Source organism: Pithys albifrons, chromosome 4 (assembly GCF_047495875.1).
Source record: "Pithys albifrons albifrons isolate INPA30051 chromosome 4, PitAlb_v1, whole genome shotgun sequence".
Taxonomy (NCBI): Eukaryota; Metazoa; Chordata; class Aves; order Passeriformes; family Thamnophilidae; genus Pithys; species Pithys albifrons.
In genome coordinates, this window is record NC_092461.1 from 49,144,997 (window position 1) to 49,160,892 (window position 15,896).

The 15,896-nt window shown below is 37.6% G+C and overlaps 1 protein-coding gene across 1 annotated transcript in view; it reads left to right on the forward strand.

Moving 5' to 3' along the window:
• The window catches only part of UBR5 (ubiquitin protein ligase E3 component n-recognin 5), an 81,936-nt gene extending 70,829 nt beyond the window's left edge, over positions 1–11,107 (forward strand). The window contains exons 45-59 of the mRNA XM_071554055.1: positions 402–622; positions 1,248–1,368; positions 1,473–1,571; positions 1,841–2,084; positions 2,627–2,738; positions 3,277–3,421; positions 3,742–3,872; positions 4,799–4,859; positions 5,176–5,351; positions 5,585–5,669; positions 6,619–6,774; positions 7,146–7,259; positions 8,568–8,712; positions 9,296–9,381; positions 10,489–11,107. Of these exons, the coding sequence (XP_071410156.1) occupies positions 402–622; positions 1,248–1,368; positions 1,473–1,571; positions 1,841–2,084; positions 2,627–2,738; positions 3,277–3,421; positions 3,742–3,872; positions 4,799–4,859; positions 5,176–5,351; positions 5,585–5,669; positions 6,619–6,774; positions 7,146–7,259; positions 8,568–8,712; positions 9,296–9,381; positions 10,489–10,701 (2,109 nt within the window). The 3' untranslated portion in view covers positions 10,702–11,107. The remainder of the gene's footprint in view (positions 1–401; positions 623–1,247; positions 1,369–1,472; positions 1,572–1,840; positions 2,085–2,626; positions 2,739–3,276; positions 3,422–3,741; positions 3,873–4,798; positions 4,860–5,175; positions 5,352–5,584; positions 5,670–6,618; positions 6,775–7,145; positions 7,260–8,567; positions 8,713–9,295; positions 9,382–10,488) is intronic.
• The last annotated feature ends 4,789 nt before the right edge of the window (positions 11,108–15,896 follow it).

The following is a 15,896-nucleotide window of genomic DNA, read 5'->3' on the forward strand; positions in this document are numbered from 1 at the left end:
AGGAACTTTTATGATTATTGATTAATAGCAAATTTCAGGTAATACTATTAGATGGTGTGGTACATTCCTGAGTTAATTTTGAAATGCCAGTTACATAATTGTGATTAAAAGATTTAAATCTCCCTATAGCCTAGTAGGTTTGACTTGCCTACAAATGAGCATTAAATGGCAAGCATATGAAATGCAAGCATAAAGTGGGGAAAATGGGTTTTTTTGCTGGGCAGATTTTTGTGTTTGTTTTTTTTTTAATTTTTTGCAATGATGGAGATTATTTTATTTTAACAGGTCAATTACAGCGCTCAGTTTTGTGTTGTTGCAAATACATTTAAAATACAAATGTGATGAAAAAGCCTTCTAGAATGCTTTGAAAGTGCAATTAAATTTTACTTCTCCTTGTTTAGGTTCTTCCAACTAAAATGTCTTATGCAGCCAACTTAAAAAATGTTATGAGCATGCAAAATCGGCAAAAGAAGGAAGGGGAGGAACAAAATGTGCCTACAGAAGAATCTGAGAGTTCAAAACCAGGGCCTTCAGCTCATGATCTTGCAGCACAACTGAAAAGCAGCCTGTTGGCAGAGATAGGATTGACAGAAAGTGAAGGGCCACCTCTCACATCCTTCAGGTAGTTAAAAGTTAATCTGTGAAATATATTTCTGACCTGATAAACAGATATTTGGGACTGTGAATAATAAGTCTTTTTGTGTTAAAGTGGGTAGCCTAATTTGGTTCGAATTTGTAGTCTATGATTGATCATAGCTTCTAAATTGAACAGTGAACAGTCTTCTAAGAGGTCTGTGCAAGATGTTGACAGAATCCTTTGCTCCCTGACTCCCTGCTGCAGAGCTACTGTGATGACCTGGGTAGCTGTTTAACAACTGGAGTTGACAGGTTGCCGTCTGTGTCTGATGGTGCTGGCCAAACTTTATGCACTTAGGGATTGAACTGCCCTCACATCAAATTACAGCTTTTTAAAAGAAATTAAAGTCTTGATAGAAGGGAGACCAATGAGTGAATTCCATATAGCAGCAAAGTTATATGCTTTTAGGGTAATTTCTCTTTGTAAGCAAGACCTATGTTTCAGCTCAAACTCAGCAGCTTCATGTGCTTCTGGCCACAAACTTGGTGTTGTTTAGCAGGAATAAAAAACTTAGATGAAGGCAGAGGGGAAGAAAATGGTGAAGTACACAAAATACATCTGAAATTTAACTTGATTTCATATGTCTGTCATTTTCCCCTCCTTCTCTCAGGCCGCAGTGCAGCTTCATGGGCATGGTTATCTCTCATGACATGTTGCTGGGACGTTGGCGACTTTCTTTGGAGTTGTTTGGTAGAGTATTCATGGAAGATGTTGGAGCAGAGCCTGGATCGGTATGTATTTCTCTGTGTAAGGACAGTTCCTCTTACAATTAAGTTGTGACACTTTCTCATTATTCTGATTTTGTGTTTTGTTTCGTTTTGGTTTTTATTTTAAGATCTTGACTGAATTAGGTGGTTTTGAAGTAAAGGAGTCGAAATTCCGCAGGGAGATGGAGAAGCTTAGAAACCAGCAATCAAGGGATTTAACATTGGAGGTAAAAATTGTTAATTTTTCTTCTGAATTTGTTTTCATTAAAAGTTAAATTATTGCAGTAACTTCATAGGAAAAATTGTATTTGAGTCTGCAATCAGGTGTCTTAAACCTTACTTTGGGAGCTGTGTTGCAATTACTCTAGTTTTTCACAGTCTGATTGGTATTTTCTGAGTCTATGCAGAAGTGTCCAGAAATTTGTTGTGCTGCTGAAATTCTCTCTCTATGATGATTGGTAAAGAAAAGAAAACTTATTTTTAAATTTCTTACTAGGTTGATCGAGACAGAGATCTTCTAATTCAGCAGACCATGAGGCAGCTCAACAATCATTTTGGTCGCAGGTGTGCCACCACTCCGATGGCTGTGCACAGGGTGAAAGTAACTTTTAAGGATGAGCCTGGAGAAGGCAGTGGTGTAGCACGAAGCTTTTATACTGCTATTGCACAGGCTTTTCTGTCAAACGAGAAACTGCCAAATCTGGACTGTATTCAGAATGCCAACAAGGGTACCCATACAAGTAAGTGATACACAGCAGTTAATCTACAGAAAATATTCATAAAAGCCTTTTTACATTGAAATACTTGGCATTGTGTCAGAGATGTCTCTTGTTAGCTCAGCAGGGGATCTGTGAAAATTGTGTGTTACTTCCCTGAGGCAAAGAAATTGATTTTTTTTCCTGCTTTCAGAAAGAGGAAGCTCTTGTTTTTCTTGAAACAAGAGTCTGTTTTAGATGCACTCAAGTTTTTTTGAGCATCCTTTTCTCCAGTAAGTAAGAATTGTCAAGAATTTAGATATTAAGAGCTAACACATTTTAATGTGGCTGTTCCATCTGACTTATCACAAGTATGTGTTAATGTTTTTGAAAGTATATATAAATTCTCAAAGTTTCAGGTTCTTCTATTAAGTTTGGCTGAACCCCAATCACTGTTTCAAGTAAAGTGGTTGTGTCTCATTGATGTCTTTCAAGTTTTTTCAAAACTGTGTTCTCCTTAGACTGAAACTTAGGTAGGAGAGAGAAATATAAAGATGTTTAAGTTTATGAGGTTTTTTGCCCTTCAGGTCTGATGCAGAGATTGCGAAATAGGGGAGAGAGAGATCGGGAAAGGGAGCGAGAGAGAGAAATGCGGAGAAGTAGTGGCTTGCGAACTGGTTCTCGGAGAGATAGGGATAGGTAAGTGATAAATTTTAATTTGTTGAAGGTACTTTGTCAAATAGAGTAATTGCCTTGCATATCTCCAGGAAAGATATTTTTACTTCCTTGAATTAAGGGAGTTGCTGCACTTTCAGGAAAAATTTTCTGGGTAATTTCTTGAAATTCAGTATATGCTCTTAATTCGTTAAAGAATAATTATGCTTAATTTTGGAACTGATGATGTCTTAACCATAGGCCATCAATCTCTTCTGCCAAAACAATAACAAAAACCTTGTGTACTAGAATAAAATTGTGAGGTGGTTTAGAAACAATGTTGTCATTGGTGGCATGTCTGACTGCTGTATCCAAAATAAAATATCAGTAATAGTGATATTAAAATCTCTGGGTCATTTTGATTCTCTGTTTCTGATTCATTCTCTCCAAGCAGCTGAGAGCAACACTACTATTCCAGCATTACAGCTAATGCTAATCTGAGTCTGTGTGCAGATGATACTGTGCCAGAGGAATTTTGCGTATTTCCTCTGAAATGAGTACCAACTGCTCTGATTTTCCTAAGGGACTTCAGGAGGCAACTGTCCATTGACACACGGCCTTTCAGACCGGCATCAGAAGGAAATCCTAGTGATGACCCTGACCCTCTTCCAGCCCACAGACAAGCCCTTGGAGAAAGGCTCTACCCTCGAGTGCAAGCAATGCAACCAGTAAGACTTCTCTAATACACTTAATGATTGTTCTTGTCATCTTTTAATGTAAAAGTTGATTTTCTTATCCATTAATGTTTAACATAACTGAAAATATTTGAACACATAGGACTGATTTTTATATTCTTTGTAATTTTCGTAAGGTTTTGGGTTTGTAATTTGTTGTTTAGCTTAGAAGGTATCTTGTAATGTATTCTATATTTAATAGAATTATCTTCAATGTGTTCTATATTTAAAATACCAAAACTTTCATAAAAGCTGTATTTGAAAATGAGAAAATTGGAGGAGAGTAGTAACATTTATCGTTCTGTTATGCCCAGGCATTTGCAAGTAAAATCACAGGAATGTTGTTGGAATTGTCTCCTGCTCAACTGCTGCTGTTACTAGCTAGTGAAGATTCCCTAAGAGCAAGAGTTGATGAAGCAATGGAACTCATTATTGCACATGGCAGGTAAAGTATTAGAATTTAGGTAAGAAGTGAGAACTGATTTTGTGGCCAAAGCACTTGTACTGTTCTACATCTAACTCCAACAAATGCAGCTTTTCCCTTGATATTCTAGATATTTTTCTTTGGACAAGTGACTTGGCTTTGGTTTAATCTATTCTGACTGGTTTCAGAATATGACAATTCTTTATTGAGAGCAGCTGGGCCGAAAAGGACTTGGGGTTCCTGGTGGATGGGAGACTGGACATGAGCCCAAAATAGGCCCTTGCGGCCCAGAAAGCCAAAGATATCCTGGGCTGCATCAAAAGAAGCATGGCCAGCAGGTCAAGGGAGGGGATTCTGCCCCTCCACTCTGCCCTTGTGAGACCTGGAGTGCTGTGTCCTGCTCCAGGCTCCCTAGCATAGGAAGGACATTGATCTGTTGGAGTGAATCCAGAGGAGGGCCACCAAGTTAATCAGAGGAATGGAGCACCTCTCCTATGAGGAAAGGTTGAGAGAATTGGGATAGTTCGGGCTGGAAAAGAGAAGGCGTAGGGGTGACCTCATTGTGGCCTTCCAGTACCTGAAGGAAGCCTACAATAAAGATGTAGAGAGGCTTTTTAACAAGGACATGTGGTGACAGGACAAGGGGGAATGGCTTCAAACTGAGAGTAGGTTTTGATTAGATATTAGGATAAAATTCTTTCCTGTGAGAGTGGTGAGGCACTGGCACAGGTTGCCCAGAGATGTTATGGGTGCCCAATCCCTGACAGAGTTCAAGGCCAGGGTGGATGGAGCTTTGCGAATCCTGGCCTAGTGGAAAATGTCCCTGCCCACAGCAGGGTTGTTGGAACTAGATGATCTTTAAGATCTTTTAAGATCCCTTCCAACCCAGACCATGGTATGATTTTATGACTGTGAAATTAAATATGCTTTTTTATTCCCTTTTCAAGGGAGAATGGTGCTGACAGCATATTGGATCTTGGATTGCTAGACTCTTCAGATAAAGTGCAGGTAACAACTTGTTGCACAAATGAAATGTACATAGGATTCAGTTGTATTAGTTAATTTTAAAAATGCAAGCAAGTGGAATCTTTTTTTATTATGCAAGACAAAGTTCTGTTTAATCATCTTGTGGAGTTACATTTTCTATTTTCTTTTGAAAAGATTAACCAGAAATTAGTCAAAAGCATAAAATGTTACCATTGAGAAATATGGAAATTTTAAATGAATGGAACTTGAATCTTTAGGTTTAATAGCAAATAGCTTGTTGATGTGTGCCCATAACTAGAAGTAAGTTTGCTCATTTCTATTTTGACTTTCAAAACAGGAAAACAGAAAGCGACATGGATCCAGCCGCAGTGTGGTAGATATGGAATTAGATGATACAGATGATGGGGATGATAATGCACCACTTTTCTACCAACCTGGAAAACGAGGTTTTTATACACCAAGACCTGGTAAAAACACAGAAGCACGGCTGAATTGTTTCCGAAACATTGGCAGGTATGCTACCATTATCTTTCTAGTCTGAAAAAAAGTAGAAGACAAATATACACAAGACCAGGGAGAGTACCAATGATCCCAGTTTTATGCTCTGTATTTCTCACCCTGAGCTAAGTAGTGGGAAATTTACATGCGTCAATTTGAGGTTTCTCTTCCTGTTAAATTGTAAATTCTGAAAGATCTATAGTGTAATTTCTATTGTACCAAAACAAACCCCAAATATTTATTTTCAGAATCCTAGGATTGTGCTTGTTGCAGAATGAACTATGTCCCATCACGTTAAATAGACATGTAATCAAAGTTCTACTTGGCAGAAAGGTAAGTTGAATATAAAAATTTAAATTTCTTGTAGTTACTTAAAATCTCATCTTTAAAATCTGGGTTTTTTTCCTTAACCACATACATATTGACCAGCAGAGTTGATACTGGAATTGCATTGATGTCTTCAATTTGAGGAGTACTAATTTTTTCATTTCCCAGATTCTGAACAGAGTAGATGTACTTGAAGTCAGGTATTGACTAAGATGTAATGGTTTGTAATAGGTTAGCCTTTGACTCTCTTCTGAAACTGCTTATTGCCTCCCCTTTTTCTCTTCCTGAGACTGAAAAAACAGGAAAGGCACTGATAGACAGACAGTACTAAAACATAGTGTCTTAGCTTATAGAAAAGCATTTTTTGGGATATTTGAGAGGACTCATTGCATTAATTTGTAATTAAAATTTTGTCTCAGGTGTAGGTATAATTTCATTCAAAGCAATAATTACCTAAACTTTTGACAAAAATGTTTACCCACCCAATTAAACACTAATACTGTACTGCACATTTCATGCATTAATCAGTGGCATTGTAAGTTCTGTCTGATGCAAGAAACTTAAACCAAGATTCATTACTGCTGGTCTTTCCTTAAAAACAATTTTGATCACATAATCAGTTACACAACATAGGTATAATCTTTAATGAAAAAGGGTTAATGGCAGAAATGGCCTCTAAACATTACATTTTATATTCCAAGAGCAATTCCCTTCTAATTCTTTTCTTCAGGTTTTTCTTGTTAAATGTGTATTCTTTCCAATATTCTAATGTACCTTCTAAAGTGGGCTGAAAATAGGAGTTTGACTGCATTTATTTCCATGTGTTTTATGTTTTGTTGCATGGGCTTTGCACTGCTGTATGCTGGATCAGGCACAGATACGTAATTCTGAATACGTTCTTAACAACTGGTATGTTTCAAATGTGTAGTTTCAAAAATCTGTGCTTTTTGTACAGGTGAACTGGCACGACTTTGCTTTTTTCGATCCGGTTATGTATGAAAGCCTTCGGCAACTCATCCTTGCCTCCCAGAGTACAGATGCTGATGCGGTGTTTGCAGCAATGGACTTGGCCTTTGCAATAGACCTGTGTAAGGAGGAGGGTGGAGGGCAGGTAAGCACAGCGACATCTGTGTCTAGAATTTGACAGTTTATCCGGGTTGCAGTGTACACATAATCACGCTCTTCTGAGGTGGCAGCCATCACACTGTACTTTTCCTAGATCCAAATGCAGTGTTCTCCTTAGACAGTGAAGCATGTTTTTTTTTTCTTTATGGTGATGTAGAGCCTACCATGAAGGCTGGTTGGCATAGTCAATTGTAAGGAATCTAAAACTAACCTGTACTAGTAAATTTGCTTGGTTTTGGAGATAATACATTAAGCAGTAAATCACTGTGCAGCATTCTGTGGTGGTTTTAATAATCTCACTTCCTTTTTTCCTTTTTCTTCTCCCCCTTTTAAATGGTCCTTGGTTCTTTTCCATAGGTTGAACTTATTTCCAATGGTGTAAATATACCAGTCACTCCTCAGAATGTATATGAGTATGTCCGGAAATACGCAGAACACCGAATGTTGGTAGTAGCAGAACAGCCTCTACATGTAAGTCTTTGATGGAATGTTTTTTAAAAGAAGAAAAAATCTCTTAAGATGTCAGTTTGTTAATTATTTGCTTCATTATGGTATTGCTGATTGGGTTTCTTTTGAACTCTTGACAGCTTGATTAAAAGTATTTAATTTCCTTTTTTTTTTTGTAATTGTATAGCTGTTTATGGAGTACTATAAAGACTGAGTACTTTCTTTTTTTAATAGAGTGAAAGATAATTTCTTTTATAGTGTATCTTGTTGGTTAAGCATATATGTTCATTTTTTCAGCTCACGTGGCACATATCCTCTTGGAACTTCAGCTTTGTATTTGGCAGCCTCTTTGTTCTAGGAATTTATCACCTTTGATTTTTTTACTCTTACAAATGAAGAAAAGCAAATTCAAAATATTTACATACATCACCCTGAATTTTTGATTTGCATCTGTTTTAAAAGGAAAAATCAGTTATGATACAGACAACTTTGTTCTTATATTACTAGCCTGGCAACAAACCTAAAAATTGGCTAGAAAACCATATTAGAAATAATTTTCTTGTTGAAGCCCTTTTAAAGTAAAAGAGAATAATATATTTTTGTAGACAGTTATTGAAGGTCCAGTCTGTCATATGATGCTACATCTAAACTTGGTCAGTTGTGCTGATTGTGTTTCCTGCTGCACATCTGAGATGGGTCAGCAGAGTGCCAGATCAGCTCTGTGCAGCTGAGGTCCAAACTTCTCACAGAAAGAACATGCTCCTGGAATTAAGCTACTTGATCTCCATGCCTGTCTCTATTAATAGTTTCACTATTTTAAGAGTTGGAAACCATTACACTTGTATTCATCTTGGAATTTACTAAAGCAAATTTATTCGTAATATTCCATTTTGAAAATGGAATTTTCAATCTTTTGAGGATAGTACTTATTTATATAGAATATATGAGTTAAAGCAGAGTTGGCATGTAAGTGAAGAAGCAAAGTTAAAGTAACATGCAAGATGCATTGTTTTACAAAATCCTCCTCAGATTCAGTGCAGCTCAGCAAAATACCTGAACTTTTTAGCATTGGAGTGTGCATGTGCTGCTGTTCCTGGTGAAATACGAGCTCAAACTATTACTGCTTTTTTTTGCTGTAATCGGGTTTAACAGATTGGTGCAGTTCTTTGTTTCAGAAAGTTACATCTCAGATGATAAAGCTTAGAAAGAAAAGAACAGCTCAGAGAATAATGAGTTTTGAGTTAATGGAGAATTTCACATGAAACTTTTCAGCAATGCATTTAAAGTCCATCTTACATGGTTACAATGTGCATCTTGTGATTTTCACTTAAGGCTATGAGGAAGGGTCTCCTGGATGTACTTCCAAAGAATTCATTAGAAGATTTAACAGCAGAAGATTTCAGACTTCTGGTAAATGGCTGTGGTGAAGTCAATGTGCAAATGCTCATCAGCTTTACCTCTTTCAATGATGAGTCAGGTATGAAATAACTTACTCATAAATGGAGTTGCAGGGATAACTTAACACTGTTCTGTGTGGAGTAGTTACCAGCATTGACTTACCTCTTCAAATTTGATGTTAATAAGTCAGTGAAAGCTGTAATAAAATTATTACTTGGGTTGTTTTGGTTTTTTTATTTTCCTTTGAAAATATTTACCTTAATTAGGGGAGGGTGGGAAAAGCATGTTTCCCAGCTGTGTTGTCACTTGATATTAAATAAAAGGATAGTATAATTGGTTGTATATCTTTCTCGTGAAAATTATGACCTAAGTCTATGACTATAAGTGGATGGATGCAAGTCTAATATTTCTTACATAACTTTAAATTGTATTTAGCTGCCATTAGGCTTTTTGGGAGGGAGAGGTGAGAGCTGTACTGAGATATGTCAGAGTTAGCCTTGCATTCAGAGATACGTGTATTAGTTTTTAAATTACTCATGTCTCCAATAACTTTATGAATGTGCTTGTGGCTGAGATCCAGCTTGAATCACATGTCAAATGGATTTCTTAATGTTATTGTCCAGTGTAGCAGCTGAATTGTACTTCTTTTTTATTTTACACAGGAGAAAATGCTGAGAAGCTTTTGCAATTCAAGCGTTGGTTTTGGTCCATAGTTGAGAAGATGAGTATGACAGAAAGACAAGATCTAGTAAGTTGCTCATTCCCAGTGGAAACCTGGAGAAGAATTGTAGTAACTGTTCATCATTAATGTTTTTAACTGTGTCTACCTGCAGAGACTTTGTATGTGAAGAGTTAAAGTATCAGAGCAGGGTGGTTGGGTTGGGTTAGACTGTCAGTTCTGGAAACCAGGTGTGAATCCTAGACCTTCTCGCAACTGAAAGCATGGTGTGTTCTTATCCATATTCATAGGGCTCTTATGGAAATAGAGCTTTAGTCTGCACAGTTGTTCTTAAGCTGAGCAACTACGGTTACTTGACCGTGTTGTGGGCTAGTCGGGTTTTGAGGTTGAGTTCTCTTCATGGATCATCTACTCATCTGACTTGTGTGTCTCCTGAGGGCAGTATGTGTGTCCTCTGTACAATGTCAGTAATGATACTATGTCGTTCTCAGAGCCCTCTGGGAATAGCTGACAAGAAGCATGAAAGAACAAGATAATATTCAGGGAGTTTCATTTTTTAAAACTTGCGTATAAATTGTATTTGTTGTACAATTCCTTAAACTGTTTGCTTTTAACTTCCTACTCGTTAAAGTACTGTTTCTCCCTTACAGTCTACTAAAAGGAAACAAAGACTGCTCTGGAAAGTGGAAACTCTAGAGCACATGTTTTAAGGAGTATTATGGTTACACTTGGGTAGTGACTCAGCTCTGCAAGTCAGTATTTCACACTTTAGACAATAAACCAAATACTCTCTGTTGACGCCTTTTGTCTGTACCAGTACTACACTCTGTTAGTCACTACCTGGTTTTTGAGAGATTCCTGATGCATTTTTGTATTGATGGCAGTCACCACTTTCCCAGATTATCTGGGGGACATAGCATTTACTGAAGATTTGTTGATGGAGGATAATTTTGAGTCCTGCTTTTATCAGTTTAAACAATGAGCAGTTGAGGAAGGAAATTGAAGGAAGCTACTACAGAAGCATAGCATGATGATGGAGTTTAGTTGGCATATAGAAGAAAATCAAACTTGCTGTGACTGTGCAGTTCTTTTTTAACCTATGCCCTACACAGCATGTAGGCAGCATGAATTTCAGCCTTGTACAGCATAATTTTAAATGCCATCTTCTTCTTTCAGGTTTACTTTTGGACCTCAAGTCCATCATTGCCTGCCAGTGAGGAGGGATTCCAGCCTATGCCATCCATCACAATAAGGCCACCAGATGACCAACATCTTCCTACAGCAAACACTTGCATTTCTCGCCTTTATGTCCCACTCTATTCCTCTAAGCAGATTTTGAAACAAAAATTGTTACTCGCCATTAAGACCAAGAATTTTGGTTTTGTGTAGAGTATAAAAAGTGTGTATTGCTGTGTAATATTACTAGCTAAGTTTTGTAGATTTTTCCATTTGTCTATAAAAGTTTATGAAAGTTAATGCTGTCATACCCCTGGTGGTACTTCAAAGATTTAAATGCAAACATTCCTGTACTAAATTTGTAACGTGAAGGCCTAAGGAGCACTAGCAATATGTGACTGCAAGTTTGCTAGTTAATAACTCCTTTGCCTAGCCCCAGCCAAAGATGACAGCAGAACAATATAATTTACACTGTGATTTATCTTTTTGCTGAGGGAAAATATGTAAAATGTTCTGAAAATTCACTGCTGCCTTTGTGGAAAGTGTTTCAGCAAAGGTTCTTGTATAGAGGGAGTAGGGAATTTCGAAATAAAAAATTAAGTATGTTCTGTGTTTTTAACTTTTTTTTTTAATGGTGTTTAATTTGTGGTTGGCTGCAGTTGTGTATCATGTATATTGAACTTGTAAAAAGTTCCTGACAGCTCAGATCCCAGAGTTGGGATTGTTCACTTACGAAACCACTTTCATTGCAATTTTTGTTCTGTTGCATTGAACTCTGGTGCATCAGATTCCATCACTAATATTTTGCATGTAATCTGTACCTTTAGTGTCTTTTTTTCTTCCCTGTACATATATGATGAGGCCAATGCACAGTATTTCATAGTTCACAATCAGCATTTTTGTATCCTTGTTACAGTGAACAGACAGTCAGGAGATTGTTCCACTACCAGTTCTAACCCAACACTTGTACTACATTATCTAACTATGTAAACTCAGCCTGGGCACTTTCTGGTAACTGTAAAATGTTTATAAGATCATGATTATTGAAGATACATTTTTTGGGAAAACTTTAATGTTCGTGAGCTGCTTAACTTCTTTTGTATCTAGCCTTTTTTTAAGTATCTTGTTACAGTTTTTTAATAAAGAAATTACAGACAAAATACCAAATCATACTGAAGAAACAATAGTTTTTATTTATTCAGCCATTTATACTTCAGCTAACAGCATACACTAAACATAGTTGTTCATTAAAAATCTGAATTTTGTAGCTGAAAAATTGACATGCAGAAGACATTCAGCCCACATTTTACAGTTAGCAGAGAATCTTGAAATAAATGGGCCAGGCAACCCCTTCTTTTCACAGAACTGATTGGAAGGAAAAGTGGCTTGTTCTGAAAAATCTCAAGGTAATTAGGTTAGAATAAAATTCTCAAAGTGCATGTTATGTTTGCTTTTGAAGTGGTTGGTTGCTTTTGGGGAGGGCAGTCTTTGACCATAATCTAGGACTTTTTTCCCCCTAAGGCTTGAGAGGTTTTTGAGAGTAAGGAATTGATTAATAAAGGAAGGAGCTACTTTTCATGTGTCAACAAATTTCTGAAAGCTTAGCAGACTGAAGTATTGAAGGGTAAGAACTTTTGTGGTGGTGATGTTCCCCCTTTCTTGCTTCTCCAATCCCATGAGTCCATGTTAGTCATTTTTTTTCTTCCTTTTGTTAGGAAGACCTAAACTAATGTTCCATCAAAATCTGAGTGGAACTCACCTTTGGCTGAGCTCACTGGATTTTCCCTTCTGTGAGCTAGTCTGAGGATGACCAGAAGTTACCTACATCTGATACTCAAAAGAGCCTCTGTGTTCATCATTTGTTTAGTTGCTAGAGGTATGGAGTACAGTATAACGAAGTCCCATCACCAGTTGCCAAATTGATGCTGAAAATCCTGGTTTCAGGCTTGTGTAGTTAAGCTGCAGATAAATATTAAGACAGATGTAGAATTATTTCTGCATACTTCCTCTAAATCAATCACCCTAGAAAAGAATAGTTTCAATGTATGAGGATTGAAGTCTATTCAAGATTTCCTGTTGTGACCTCCAGTGTATTTAAGTTTGAAAGTGTATCAGATTTTACTATGCTAGTATCAATTAAACATACAAAGCAGTGCAGCCGCACAAATCTAGAGATGTTTTAGTACAAAGAAAATCCATGCTGGTGTGGCTGATCTCTTATACTAAGGAGGGTAAGTTACAAAGGTACAAATCAACACATACCTTATGCTGGGATTTCCAATGGTGTAATTATTTTCACTACCAAAACCGCCTCTAACTGAAATGTATAAAGTTAGTAGAAAGCAACAAAAGAAACTGTTTAGAATAGGCATCAGATGTGCAGTCTGTAAAATAAAACTCCCTCCCTCACAAAGCTTTGTGAGGCTTGATGTGTACTAAAAAGTATCCAAGACTCTTGGATGAAAGGCCACATATACATGTAAAGTACTGTGTAAAAATATATATATGTATTGTGTGTATATGTATATAAGTGTATGTGTATGTATAACATATAAATATATGTTATATGTATATATATTTCTGTATATAGCTTAAACATTTTTTAAAGTCCTGTAATGTATAGCAGACAAAAGTTATGCAGGTAACACAGCAGCTCACCATATATACACACACAAGGCATTCTGATAAGCAGAGGGAATTTAGAATGATTTATGCTGTCATTGACTTGAAATGTGTATGTAGCTTTATAAATAGCTTTTTTCCTCTGTATGGTATATTTAAACTATATCAAGATTTTAATAAGAAAAATGTTTATTAAAATCATACACCTCCTCTCCCTTTGACTTAAGCCCTTCTGTTAGTTCACTTAAAATGTGGTAAAGAAACCAGCTATAGGAAATTTTGTAATGTTTACACTTTTTAAATAGTCTAAATCCTTAGCTGTTCATAACTGCTGAAAGAGGAGATAAAGGTAGCTACTAATAAAATGTTACAACCAATTACTAGAGTAGTTCCTAATCTGAATTTAGAGAAAACTGACCGTAGTTCTAACTTTCATGGCCACTTCTTGGCGTTGGTTTCTGTTCCTTAGCTAGCTGTATCCAACACAGAAGGTAAATTGCTTGCTCCAGCTCTGATGATTTTACAGGAGGGGAAAAATTGTATGAACTTGTCATCACATGGCCTTTCCCCCATCTGTTTGGTTTGGGAATGACTTTCCTTTCCTGCAAGTTAGTCATTTGGTCATTAGATAACATGCAGTGATAACGATGTAAATAGATACATTTCTGAATCCAAAGCAATGCCCTTGTACAGCAGCATGCAGGGAGGCAGAGGAAAGGAAATTTTCATCAACTCTTAAACTATGTTTATCTTTGTATGCAGTTGTGTAAATTATACAGACCTGCTGTTTTTCAAAAGCTTACTTTGCATGTGCATCTGAAGAGAAGTGTGTAGGGAGCAGGGTTGCACCTCTCCTTGGTGTACAGATGGGAGAAGTTCCCCAGTCATCACCACCTCCAGTGTTGTTGGCTCCTCAGGGGTGCCCGAATCCAGCATGGCTCTTGGTCACTTAACACCAGGTGAAAGACTGTACAATAGGTTTGTAGTAATCTCCTCCTCAGATGCTCATTGCTGTGTCCTAACTCCCTTTTTATAGTGCCCTGTGACCTGTGGATCATGTCTCTTTTTGTGTGCATCTGTAAATGCCATTTTGAGCTGCCTCTGTGTCTGTATTTTTCACTGACACCTGCATTTCTCTGGCTTCCAGCCTGTAGGGCAAACTACAGATACCTTACTCAGTCACTCCGATTCCCCTTCTCTTTTCAAACTTTGTAGGATTTCTCCTTTCTTCTGAACTCTTCAGTTCGCCTATTTAATATCAGGTCTGCCAAAGTCAAATAGGAAGTTCTGCAAGTTGGATTAACTGAATTTCAGCACTTGCCGCATATCCTGAGGCGGAATGAATATCCACACATGTTTAAAATGTGTAAGTGAATGGGTCATGTGAAAGCTTCAGTCCTTGAACTGACCAAGTGCTGAAGTTCCCACATGGTCTGTGGGGGCAGGACATGAATGGGCTTCACAACTGGAATCTGGCCTTCATCACAGTGTAGTCATTGCCTGGCAGGACTTCCCAGCATCAGCAGGACTCCAGTGGGTCCTTTGCTGGTTGGAAATTGAGTTTGTGGTTTTCATTTGCAGTTCCTTGAGTATCTTACTGAGTATCTACTCAGGAGATTTGCTCAACTGAGAAGCATAGAGGGCTTTTAATTTTTATATCTCTGTTAAGGATTTTTTGTGGAGTTGTCTGAGAGGATAACTTGAGAGGATGTCTTGCTTGAAACAATCCTGTGAGAGATTATTTTTCCCCCTCTGATAATATAAAGGGTTTTTTTGTCTTATCACCACAAGTAACTATAATAGTAATAGACTGTTTAGTATAACAAGAGGCAATTGTTTGCTCCCAGGTGTCTCGGGACTTTTTTTTCCACAATAGTGAAACTTTTCAGTATCCCTATGTCCAGTGGCAGTGGCAGCTAACACAAATGTGAATAGTCATGCAAACCTATTTGAAAATAGGTTGCTGCCACAACCTATAGTAAGGTTTCTCTGCAAGGAGACTTAGGGAGATTTTATGCTTTAGACATAATGAAGTTATTCACAAACTGATTTTCCTACAGTGGGTAGTGCTAAGATGAAAAGCAGATTTGACTTTAATTTATAAATGAATTTTTTTTCAATTTGCCTGAAATGGCATTTTCATATAAAAATTAGATTTATAAACCATTTTTAAAAGGCAGCTAAGTAATCTCCCAAACAGTTAACACCTTTTGGGGGATGGAGGGAAGATGCATTATAGTTAAAGCAGTGATGACTGCATTTGGAATGCCTTAGTAGGTAAAATTTTGGGACTTTTGGGAATGCAAAGCTGTGTTAGTGAGCCTCTTAGGTCTGTGTCTGTCCAACAGTGTGCTAACAATGTGTGCTGCTGCTGCACCTCCATTCATTGCAGTTAGCAGAGTAGGAGAGCTGTTAAGGAGCCACAGGGTACCCTGTGGAAGTGCCTGTTCTCCCTGATGTGGAGTGTTCTGCACCTTCAGGAATTGTGCCATGCTTTCAGGATGTGACAGTGGACGTGGTCCTGTGGAACAGAATCCCTTCCCATGCAGAAACACCTGCACAACTCTGAGGGCATGTGCTTGTGATCGAGTGCAGGTTCGGGTCCATGGAGGCCAGGGCAGGACAACTGCCGTGACATGCGGCTTTTGGGAGCTAAGGAAGGACTACAGCTCCCACCCCCAGCAGAGAGCTTGTTCTGAACAAGACATCATAGGTACAGCTGAGTAATCTGGAATCTTGCAAAACTATGTGCGATGCTATATTGCATATGTATGTTTACTCTGCTT